Below are 12,824 nucleotides of genomic sequence, written 5' to 3'. Positions count from 1 at the left end.
TTATCCCTGTTGCTTGTGCACCTTTATCTACCACACTTTTTCCTTCCTCTCAACTTTCCATTAATGTACTTGGATACAGCACTCTGTGAACAGCCAGCTTCTTTAGCAATGTCCTTTTGTGGCTTACCCTCCTTGTGGAGGGTGTCAATGACTGTCTTCTGGACACCTGTCAAGTCAGCAGTCTTCCCCATGATTGTGTAGCCTACTGAACTAGACAGTTGGACCATTTAAAGGCTTAGGAAACCTTTACATTGTTTTGTGTTGATTAGCTGATTAGAGTGTGACACCATGAGTCTACAATCTTCAACTTTTACCTAATATTCTAATTTTCCGAGAGACTAAATTTTGGGTTTTCATTAACTTTTAGCAATAATCCTCAACATTAAAAGAAAAAAAATGCTGGAAATAGATCGCTCTGTGTGTAATGAATCTATATAATATATAAGTTTCACTTTTTGAATTTAATTACTGAAATAAATTAACTTTTTGATGATATTCTAATTCATTGAGAAGAACCTGCATTTGTGAAAAATGTGCAAAAATTAGAAATTTTCCTAAATTTAAATGTATCTGCTTGTAAAACAGATAGTAATACAACACAAAATAGTTACTAGTTCACATATCCCATATGTCTAATTTATGTTTATGTTCGCATCATTTTTTGAACATCCTATTATTTTTTTAGGGCGTTGCAAGGCTTAGAATTTTAGCAGCAATTTCTCACATTTTTAAGAAAATTTCCAAAACCTATTTTTTTAGGGACCAGTTCAGGGCCTTAGAAACCCCGCTAAAGTCACCCAATTTTTAAAACTGCACCCCCCAAAGTATTCAGAACAGCATTCAGAAAGTTTCTTAACCCTTTAGGTGTTTCACAGGAATTAAAGCAAAGTGGAGGTGATATTTACAAATGTCATATTTTTCCTTTGTTTTAGAAAATCCAATTTAATAAAAAAAAATTCTGTAACACAGAAGGTTTTTACCAGAGAAACGCAACTCCATATTTATTGCCCAAATTCCCACATGTGGCCCTAGTGTGGTAATGGACTAAAACACTGGACTCAGAAGCAAAAGAGCACCTAGTGGAGTTTGTGGCCTCCCTTTTATTATAATATATTTTAGGCACCAATGTCAGGTTTGAAGAGGTCTTGTGGGACCAAAATAGTCGAAAGACCCCCAAAAAGACACCATTTGGAAAACTACTGTCACGGACACTGGGTTTGTGGACCCACTAGGCCGCTCCGCCGTAGCGGGGAGGCAGCTGACCAGGTCACAGTCTATGTGAAAGTAAGATAGCAGACAGTAATGCTTAGGTACCTGAAATAGTCCGGACGGTGACTGTGGCTTCAGCACGGATGGAGGCAGGTGCGGAAAGTGGCGCCAGACGTGGCGGGCAGTATCCGATGAGCAGATAGCACTTGACGTGGCAGATGGCACTTGACGTGGCAGATGGCACTTGACGTAGCAGATGACACTTGACGTGGCAGATGGCACTTGACGTGGCAGATGGCACTTGAACACGGGTAGGCACAGGAACAATGCGGAATACAGGAACGGTAACAGGGCACGGGTAACAGCTGGAACGGGAGACACTAAGGGACCATTTGCGAGACAGACAGGGAAAGACTAACAACGCTCAGGCAAGGATCAGAAGGGCTGGGGCATTCTTATAGGGCAGGGAATCACGTGGGTTAATGATCATTGTTTTCATGTGCGCGCGCTGGCCCTTTAAGAGCGTGCGCGAGCGTGCGCGTGCACCCTACGGGACCCGGCCGGACGGAGCGGAAGTGAGCGCTGGCATCTCCTAGGAGGGAGACGGAGGCCAGCGCTCACAGATCCATGGCTGCGGGCGTCGGGAGGTGAGTGAACCCGACGGCCTGCGGCCATGGGCGCTACAACTACATCCCTTCAAAGAATTTATCAAGGGGTATAATGAGCATTTTGACCCCACAGATTTTAGACCGTGAAAATGTAAATCTAATTTTTATTCCAATAAAACATAGAAATTATCAATTTTTTACAAGACATAAAGGGGAAAAAGCACCCCAACATTTGAAAAGCAATTTCACCCGATTACGGGAATAACCCATATGTGGCAATAAACTACTGTTTGGATACACGGCAGTGCTCAGAAAGGAAGGAGCGCCATTTGGCTACTGGAGCTCAAGTTTTGCTAGAATGGTTTTCAGGTGCCATGTCACATTTGCAAAGCCCATGAAGGACCAAAACAGTGGAAGCCCCCAAAAGTGACCCCATTTCGGAAACTACAGCCCTCAAAGAATTTACAGAGCGGTATAGTGAGCATTTTGGTCTAACAGTTTTTTTGCTGACTTTGGTGGAATTAGGCCGTGAAAGTGAACATCTACGTTTTTACTAATAAAATGTAGGTTTAGCACACATTTTTCCATTTTCACAATTGATAAAGGAGAAATAGTACCCGAACATTTGTAAAGCAAATGCTTCTGAGCGCGGCATTTATGATTGCTGCATTTAATGGAATTAGGCTGTCAAATTGAAAATCACATATTTTTCAGATAAAACGTAGACATTTTTTACAAGGAATAAAGGAGAAAAAGCACCCCAACATTTGTAAAGCAATTTCTCCCGATTACGGCAATACCCCATATGTGATAATAAACTTCTGTTTGGAAATACGGCAGGACTTAGAAGAGAAGGAGCGTTATTTTGCTATTGGAGCTCAAATTTGGTTGTCATGTCGCATTTACAAAGCCCCTAAGGGACCAAAACAGTGGAAATACCCCAAAAATGACCCTATTTGGGAAACTACACTCCTTAAAGAGGCTCTGTCACCACATTATAAGTGGCCTATCTTGTAAATAATGTGATCGGCGCTGTAATGTAGATTACAGCAGTGTTTTTCTATTTAGAAAAATACGATAATTTTTGACGGAGTTATGACCTATATTAGCTTTATGCTAATGAGTTTCTGAATGAACAACTGGGCGTGATTTACTTTTTGGCCAAGTGGGCGTTGTACAGAGGAGTGTATGACGCTGACCAATCAGCGTCATACACTTTTTCCCATTCATTTACACTGCACATAGCGATATAGCTATATCGCTATGTGCAGCCACATACACACACTATAACGTCACTGCAGTGTCCTGACAATTAATATAGATTACGCTTTCCTTGCTGTAAATATGACAGAGACGCTACAGAAGTGACAGGATTCTGAATACACATCACGTCCTGGTTGGAGGTAATGTATATTCATTCTCAGGACACTTTAGTAACGTTATAGTGTGTTTATGTGGCTGCACATAGCGATATATAGCTATATCGCTATGTGCAGTGTAAATGAATGGAGAGAAGTGTATGACGCTGGTTGGTCAGCATCATACACTCCTCTGTACAACGCCCACTTGGCCAAAAAGTAAAACACGCCCAGTTGTCCATTAAGAAACTCATTAGCATAAATCTAATATAGGTCATAATGATCGTTTTTCTAAATAAAAAACACTGCTGTAATCTACATTAAAGCACCGATCACATCATGTACAAGATAGGCCACTTATAATGTGGTGACAGAGCCTCTTTAAGGAATCTATCTAGGGGTATAGTGATCATTTAGACCTAACAGGTCATGTTGCATTTTTTAATTTTCACAAGGGACAAAGGAGAAAAAGCCGCCTAACATTTGTAAAGCAATTTCTCCCGAATACGGCAATACCCCACATGTGGTCATAAACTGCTGTTTGGACACATAGCAGGGCTCGGAAAGGCAGGATCGCTAATTACCATGCAGCTTTTGCTGGATTGGTTTTTGGGCGCCATGTCGCATTTGCAAAACCCCTGAGATACCAGAGTACAGTGGAAGCCCCCAAGAAGTGACCCCATTTTGGAAACTACACCCCTCAAGGCGTTTATCATTTGCCTGGACATATGACAGGGCTCAGAAGTGAAGAGCAACATGTGTATTTGAGGCCTATTTTGCTGATTTTTACAGCAATATAAATTAATTATCCCTTTCAGGACTGAGCCATTTTTTGCTTTTTCGTTTTTGTTTTTCACTCCCCGCCTTCCAAGAGCCATAACTTTTGTATTTTTCGGTCAAGAGAGCAGTTTGAGGACTTATTTTTTGCGGGAGGATTTGTAGTTTGTATTGGCACAATTTAAAATACCATAAAGTACTGGTAAACTGATAAATAATTCTATGCAGGCTAAAATTAGAAAAAACGACAACTTAACTTTTTTCTGCGGCTCAATACGATTACGGTGCTACTAAATTTATATGGGTTTTTTCATATTTTTCTACTTTTACAAAGAAAGAACTATTTGTTAAAAAAAAAAAAAAAATTGTTTTGTTTCACCACGTTCAGAGCAATAACTTTTTTTAATTTTTGGTCGATTTGAGCGGTGTGAGGGTGAGCTGTAGTTTTTATTGGTACCATTTTTTGGTACATACAACTTTTTGATCACATTTTTTTAAATTTTTTTTGAGCACTATGGTGACCAAAAAAGAGCGATTTTGGCCGTTTAAATTTTTACATTTTTTATGGCATTCACTGTTCGAGTTAAATAAAGGCATATTGTAATAGTTCAGACTTTTATGGATGCAGTGATACCAATTCTGTTTATTTTTTACATTACTTTAGAGGAAAACTAGGAAAAGGTTTTTTTTTTTAACTTTGTTTTTTTTTTTACATTACTAATAACTTTATTTAACATTTTTGTTTACACATTTTATTAGTCCCCCTAGGGGACTCCAACCAACAATCGTTAGATACTAATGTAGTTCAGTATATTTTCACTTTTACAGGGTTCTGTAACCGCACGATCGTTGTACCTGAATGTATGGGGCGGGCTCATGCGCTGAGCCCACTTCATACGCTGCGGGTGTCAGCTGTTTATTACAACTGACAGCCGGGACTGCAACCATTAGTCCCGGCTGTCAGCTGTAATACACAGCTGATGCCCGCAGAGTATGAAGTTGGCTCAGCGCATGAGCCCGCTCCATACATCTCTCCCCCCACCCGCACCAGATGTGATATTATGTTGTGGTGTGCAAAGGGGTTAATCGCAGTGAATGGTGCAAAGTGAAAACTGCAATTTTCCACTGATATGCCATTTCATTGCACAATTTGTTGTGCCCAGTTTGTGCCTCTGAAGACAAATACATCATAAAATGTTAAGCGGGTACTCCTGGGTATGGCGATGCCATATATGTGGTCATAAACTGCTGTTTGGGCACACTGTAGGGTTCAGAAGGGAGGAAGCGCCATTTGGCTTTTGGAGCACAGAATTTGCTTGGTAGTTGTTCTGTTTGGGGTGTTACTGGTATTTCAGTTTATAATGTGGGGCTTATGTAAGGTGTGCGGAGAACATCAGGGCATATGTCAGTTGGGCAGAGTACATCAGGGCATAATAAGAGGGTATAATAAAGCTAATAAATAATAATCTATAGATATGTGGCCAGTGTCACACTGATAAATGGTGCCCAATCTTATCCCCTTTTGGAACGCCCTGCACATTTTGCATTGCCATATTCTGAGAGCCAGAACGTTTTTATTATTTTCTCCACTAGAGCTGTGTGGGGGCTTATTTGTTGCGGGGCAATCTGTAGTTTTCATTGGTTTCATTTTGGGGTACATGCGATTTTTGGATCCCTTTTTATTCCATTTTTTAGCAAGCAAGGTGACCAAGAACCAGCAATTCTGACAATGTTTTTTTATTCTTTTTAATTTTTTTGACAGTATTCACTGTGCGCTATAAATGAAATTTTCACTTTATTCTGCGGGTCAGTACGATTACGGCGATACTATATATATATATATGTTTTTTTTATATTTTGCAGTGTTTGTACAATAAAATCACTTTTTTTTTAAATTATTTATTTTTTGTCACCCTAGTCTGAGAGCCATAACTTTTTATTATTTTTCAGTCAAAAAAGCTGTGTAAGGGCTTGTTTTTTGCGGGACGGGTTGTAGTTTTTATTGCTACTATTTTGGGGTACATGCGACTTTTTGATTATTTTTTATTGTATGTTATGGGAGAGGTGGTGACTAAAAAATAGCGATTCTGGCATTTTTTTAATCTTTTTTTGCGGTATTCACCAGGCGGAAAAAATAACATTATAGTTTAGGTCGTTACAAACGTGGTGACACCAAATATGTGTGCTTTTTTTTAACGTTTTCATTTTTTCCTATAATGAAAGACTTTTAGGGAAAAGGCAGTTTGTTACACTTTTTTTTTATTTTTTTTGTCCCACTAGGGGACTACGAGACTTTCAGCACTGATCTCTGCTATAATACATTACACTACCTACATGGTATAATGTATTGGTGCTGTCCTTGTGACACTGACAGCAAGTCTATCAGGGCGGGCCAGAGGCATACATGGCAGACCCGGAGGCCATTGTCAGCGAGTTACGCTGTTTTTGTAAGTCATGACCATATAACCTTTTTCATGGTCGGAATTCACCTCCTTCAGCCGCAACACAGAGCGTCTGAACGGGGTTTAGGGGGCCCCGTTCTGGAGATAGGTGCTAGTCCCAGAGGTGGGACCCGCATCTATCTGACATATATGACATATCCTGTGTATATGTCATGAATGTCTCTCATGGGAAAACCCCTTTAGGTATACATTTTGTTAGCCTTCATGGCTTGTCCAAACAAGCACATATTTAGTTGTGTTCCCAAGCTGAGAAATGCATTTCTGTTCATTTTATCACCACTTTAAAGAAAACCGTATTGCACTGTACTTTGCTGTTGATTTTTGGTGCAAAATCCTCAACAAATACATGGCGTGCGGACCCAGCACTGCAAAGGTTGAGATCCTTGGCAGAATTCTGTAACATTTATTCCGCCATGTATGTATGACTACAAAGGACTGAATAGGTTGGATACTGGTCACTAACATTATAGGTTCTTTGAACCGTAGGTTCACGTACTTGTATGTAAGATTGTATGTACGTACTGAATACAAACTCTTACATGTTTTTTGGCAGCCTGCATTCTGCAGGGAGGCTGCATTGAATTCTACCACAGTTTTCCTGCTCTGTTATCAGAATAATTAGAAATATATTAGAGAATTAGTTGATGATAAATGTTGCCATCTCTGTTATGGGCGCCAATATAAGGTGTCCTGAAGCTGTTACAAGGGGCAATAGTAAGCTGAACAATTAATATAACATATTTTGAGGTGTGTATATATAAATGTAATAACATTCAAGTGTGACTTTGGATAAAATGTTTCAACATACTGTATATACGATTTACTAAGTATAAAGTATAAACATATTTATTGAGGAGATGCGACATTCCACTTTTTCTTTTGTCTTTTCTGCTTCCATGGATTCTGTGTAAGTTTACAGTATAGAGCGTGCATTCCAGTTGTTTATATGCATGATCTCATCTCATTTATTCTATATGATTTAAAACTAATACTTAATAATTAAAGGCTACAGAAACCTTTTGCACTGAATTTTTTTTATTGTTCATTTGCTTCCTAAATGCAAAATTAAGTAGCTTTTTAAATAGTCTAAAATGTCCTACCATTTTGCTTCTGTGCAATGTTAGAAATGGCAGCAGGGAGGGGGAGGAGGTTGCACACAGCATATCAGAGTGTAGATAGGTAAGAAAGGACATAGATAGAGGGGATGAATCACAGAGGCTGTGTATTTGTGTAAACAGAGAGAACACCTGCGCAGGGGGAGGGAGGGGGAATTGCATATTCCTCAGCATCAGTGTCTGTCCGCACTAAAAAGAAGAGATCCCTCATGGGCTTTAGAAGATGAAAGCAGTACAGGAATGAAACTGTGCTAGAGAACTGTCTTTTTTTTTCTCCTACCAATATGGTGATTTTAGTGATCTTCCTCTCGAATACAGTGCTCATGGTCTGCTGTGGCCCTATACTTTACACAGATTGTGGACATTGCAGAGTATCCTATGCATTTAGGGGAGTATATAACACCACATTGGGTTCTTTTGGCTCCGTAAAACAGACCCATTGGCACTCCGTGTTCTGCCACACAGGTCTGTACCCACAGCATTGTTGTCTTTGGGTTTCTTTCAGCTTTTAATCTTCACTAGCAACTCCCTATTCTATCCCAGAAAGATGTTTTTGCTGCAAATGGTTTATAAAGCTTTTATAAATCAAAGGACCATCCATATAATTCAGCATTCTCCACTGTGAGGGCCCACCTCTCCTCTGATTTATTACCTCCTTTTAAAATAGCAGGGATCGCCTATGAGAAGATAGGTTTAATGCTATATTTTGTTCCCTTAGCACTAGAGACAAATATTTTCCTTCTGGGGAAACAGTTGTTTTGCTTTACTGACATTTTCTTTTTTTCAATTGAATCTTCTATTACAAAGTTATGTTCTGGCACTTTGCTGTTTACAGCTATCTATATATCCAACACAGTCATGGTGTCACAGACTGAACAGTGATGTAAGTCAGATGAAGCCTTTCTTGCTATCTATAGCATAATATTCAGTCACGCATAGTACATTGTGAATGTCACTTATGGTCTGTAAACCTTGTTTAGAGACCAAAGATTTCCATTTGCAGTTCTGTCATTTCCTTTTTGTTTCCTTAAAGGTTCCACAGCAGATGTGTTCCATGTAGTTCCACCCTTGAAGTCATTCATATGTACAAAGTTTGTTGTGTTTTACACCAGCTGTATACCATACCTGACTTTCACTGTTTGTCTGCAGCCTCATCCAACTGTTTAGCTGCTGAGGAACAAAGACAAGTGAAGTCAGAAGGAGATCACCCAGATGTAAAATCGGAACCGTCAGATGAAGATGCTATTGAAAAAGCACCAAAACGTACAGCAAGTGTCAAAAGTGTCAAGAAAGTTACAAAAGTTGAGGTATGTGTTATGATATTAATTGAGATCTGTAGATGTCCTATCTTGTTTCTATCCACTGCAGGAAGCAGAGATAAAAGAAATTGGGGGGAATTTATTAACTTTTTTACGTCAGTAAAATAAAAAAATAACGACTTTGGTGCCGGTTCTGCCGTATGAAACGCCAGTCTTAATAAATTCTCCCCAATATGTTCTTTTATCTTAAGGGAAAAGGACAATTTTATTGTTATTGTTGACACAGTCCAACAGTCCCCGACATCTCTCATCAGGTGAAAAAAGGATCAGACTGTTTGGATTTAATTTTTTTTTAAATCTTATGTTTCCCAAAGATATAGGTGATGCATAGAAATGTCTGGCAGCCACCTTTGCCCTTCTCTCTATTACAGTAAAGGTGCGCGCTTTGCCGAACTGAGTGTTCATGTTTATGGGGGAGTCAGGAAACATTGCTGTTGGCTGGCCGCTATTGAATGTGCATGGGACATCTTAAGAATTCATATTTGAAGTCTTTGAAGATCAGGACGATTTTCTTACCATACATAGTAGTGAGATAAGCTTCCTGTGGGAAAATATAGGTGGACTTATGGAAACTACACCGCATTCCAAATTATTATGCAAATCCTATTTTTCGCTGATTTTCCTAAATAGTCGATGCAAATGACAGTCAGTATAATCTTCAAGCCATCAACCGTTGGAGTATAATGCAAATTTTATTGAACAAATCTCCTAATGATAACAGATTTTTTTTTAGAAGTAAAAAACTCAAAATGCACTGTTTCACATTATTATGCACAACAGAGATCAAAACATTTTAAAGGTTGTAAAGAGAACTAAAATGGTAATTTGTTGAATTTGCAGCATCAGGAGGTCATATTTACAGAAATCAAAAGCTCTTTCAATAAAAAAAAAACTTAGCAGGCCAAGTTACATGTTAACATAGGACCCCTTCTTTGATATCACCTTCACAATTCTTGCATCCATTGAATTTGTGAGTATTTGGACAGTTTCTGCTTGAATATCTTTGTCAGATGTCAGAATAGCCTCCCAAAGCTTCTGTTTTGATGTGAACTGCCTCCCACCCTCATAGATATTTTGCTTGAGGATGCTCCAAAGGTTCTCAATAGGGTTGAGGTCAGGGGAACATGGGGGCCACACCATGAGTTTCTCTCCTTTTATACCCATAGCAGAAAATTACACAGAGGTATTCTTTGCAGCATGAGATGGTGCATTGTCATGCATAAAGATAATTTTGCTACGGAAGGTACGGTTCTTCTTATTGTACCACGGAAGAAAGTGGTCAGTCATAAACTCTACGTACTTTGCAGAGGTCATTTTCACACCGTCAGGGAACCTAAAGGGGCCTACCAGATCTCTCCCCATGATTACAGCCCAAAACATGACTCCGCCACCTCCTTGCTGACGTCGCAGCCTTGTTGGGACATGTTGGCCATTCACCAACCATCCACTACTCCATCCATCTGGACCATCCAGGGTTGCACGGCACTCATCAGTAAACAACACGGTTTGAAAATTAGTCTTCATGTATTTCTGAGCCCACTGCAACCGTTTCTGGTTGTGAGCATTGTTTAGGGGTGGCCGAATAATAGCTTTATGCACACTTGCAAACCTCTGGAGGTTCCTACACCTTGAGGTTTGCGGGACTCCAGAGGCACCAACAGCTTCAAATACCTGTTTGCTGCTTTGCAATGGCATTTTAGCAGCTGCTCTCCTAATCCTATTAATTTGTCTGGCAGAAACCTTCCTCATTATGCCTTTATCTGAACGAACCCATCTGTGCTCTGAATCAGCCACAAATCTTTTCACAGTACGATGATCACGCTTAAGTTTTCTTGAAATATCCAATGTTTTCATAGCTTGTCCAAGGTATTGCACTATTTCACGCTTTTCGGCAGCAGAGAGATCCTTTTTCTTTCCCATATTGCTTGAAACCTGTGGCCTGCTTAATAATGTGGAACGTCCTTCTTAAGTAGTTTTCCTTTGATTGGGCACACCTGGCAAACTAATTATCACAGGTGTCTGAGATTGATTACAATGATCCAAAGAGCCCTAAGACACAATACCATCCATGAGTTTAATTGAAAAACTAATAATTAAATGTTTATGACACTTAAACCAATGTGCATAAAAAATTTGGAACACGGTATAGTACAAAAAAGAACTGTAGTTAATCTACGGTTTTTACAAGACTATTGTCTATTTTTATACTAATTGTGTCAGATATCTGATATATCCAACATCTGTATTTCTCAAACAGCCACAGGCCAAGAATTTAAAGGCACGCCCCAAGAAGAAAACTACGGGAACCACTGTGCCTGGAGAGTCGGCATGAAAACTTGTCTTTCTGTCCAGATTTTACCTTATACGCTGCTCATTTAAAACTTTTTGAAAGACAGTGTGCTTCAATAGCCACAATTACTACTTTTAGGATCACTCCACATCTGGGGGTCTGTATTTGCGAGAAAATATGTTTATTAAAATTGTAAAAATATATATATTGTACTGAGCCACTCTACAGTGTACGATACAATTGATATTCAGATGGTGCTGAGATCCTCATCCAGTACTTGCTATTCCCTAGGGACAAGAATCTGTTTTTAAAATTAAGTAAAAAAAAAATCTATACCAATAGTAATAATTAATTCTTTAAAGACAGACATGCAATTGTGTCTGCTGTGTCTCCCCAGGCTGCTACAGATCTTTTATCAACCAGAGTTGTGTGAACTACTACAATAGGTGCTCAGTATTCTGCTAACAGTTATAGTTTACAGTGGCCTCAATAGTGCAAATAATATGTATTAATATTTTTTTATTGTTTTTTTAAAATCTAGAAATGACAGACATTATTGTCTCTGAATCTTACCAATCTTAAAAGCTTTTAGCTTTTCATACAAAGAACATAGTATAGATGAAGCTGAATTCCACTGGCAATCATTTACAGTGAAGGTATATAGGTGAAATAAGTATTTGATCCGTTGCTGATTTTGTAAGTTTGCCCACTGTCAAAGTCATGAACAGTCTAGAATTTTTAGGCTAGGTTAATTTTACCAGTGAGAGATAGATTATATAAAAAAAAAAAAAAAACAGAAAATCACATTGTCACAATTATATATATTTATTTGCATTGTGCACAGAGAAATAAGTATTTGATCCCTTTGGCAAACAAGACTTAATACTTGGTGGCAAAACCCTTGTTGGCAAGCACATTAGTCAGACGTTTTTTGTAATTGATGATGAGGTTTGCACACATGTTAGATGGAATTTTGGCCCACTCCTCTTTGTAGATCATCTGTAAACCATTAAGATTTCGAGGCTGTCGCTTGGCAACTCGGATCTTCAGCTCCCTCCATAAGTTTTCGATGGGATTAAGGTCTGGAGACTGGCTACGCCACTCCATGACCTTAATTAGCTTCTTTTTGAGCCACTCCTTGGTTGCCTTGGCTGTATGTTTCGGGTCATTGTCGTGCTGGAAGACCCAGCCACGAGCCATTTTTAATGTCCTGGTGGAGGGAAGGAGGTTGTCACTCAGGATTTGACGGTACATGGCTCCATTCATTCTCCCATTGATGCGGTGAAGTAGTCCTGTGCCCTTAGCAGAGAAAGACCCCCAAAACATAATGTTTCCACCTCCATGCTTGACAGTGGGCACGGTGTTCTTTGGGTCATAGGCAGCATTTCTCTTCCTCCAAACACGGTGAGTTGCGTTAATGCCAAAGAGCTCAATTTTAGTCTCATCTGACCACAGCACCTTCTCCCAATCACTCTCAGAATCATCCAGATGTTCATTTGCAAACTTCAGATGGGCCTGTACATGTGCCTTCTTGAGCAGGGGGACCTTGCGGGCATTGCAGGATTTTAATCCATTACGGTGTAATGTGTTACCAATGGTTTTCTTGGTGACTGTGGTCCCAGCTGCCTTGAGATCATTAACAAGTTCCCCCCGTGTAGTTTTCGGCTGAGCTCTCACCTTCCCCAC

At 39.5% G+C, this 12,824-nt stretch overlaps 1 protein-coding gene across 2 annotated transcripts in view; it reads left to right on the top strand.

Moving 5' to 3' along the window:
• The window catches only part of REEP2 (receptor accessory protein 2), a 41,630-nt gene extending 29,784 nt beyond the window's left edge, over window positions 1-11,846 (top strand). The window contains exons 7-8 of one of the 2 annotated variants that reach the window (XM_075856718.1): window positions 8,697-8,836; window positions 11,106-11,846. In XM_075856718.1, coding sequence (XP_075712833.1) covers window positions 8,697-8,836; window positions 11,106-11,180 — 215 coding nt within the window. In that variant the 3' untranslated portion in view covers window positions 11,181-11,846. Of the gene's footprint in view, window positions 1-8,678; window positions 8,837-11,105 lie in introns of both variants that reach the window. The other variant, XM_075856717.1, reaches the window with a different exon arrangement.
• Window positions 11,847-12,824: the final 978 nt, after the last annotated feature.

Source organism: Rhinoderma darwinii, chromosome 3, assembly GCF_050947455.1.
Source record: "Rhinoderma darwinii isolate aRhiDar2 chromosome 3, aRhiDar2.hap1, whole genome shotgun sequence".
NCBI lineage: Eukaryota > Metazoa > Chordata > Amphibia > Anura > Rhinodermatidae > Rhinoderma > Rhinoderma darwinii.
Note: the sequence above shows the minus strand (reverse complement) of the source record. Positions and strands in the feature narration are given on the sequence as shown.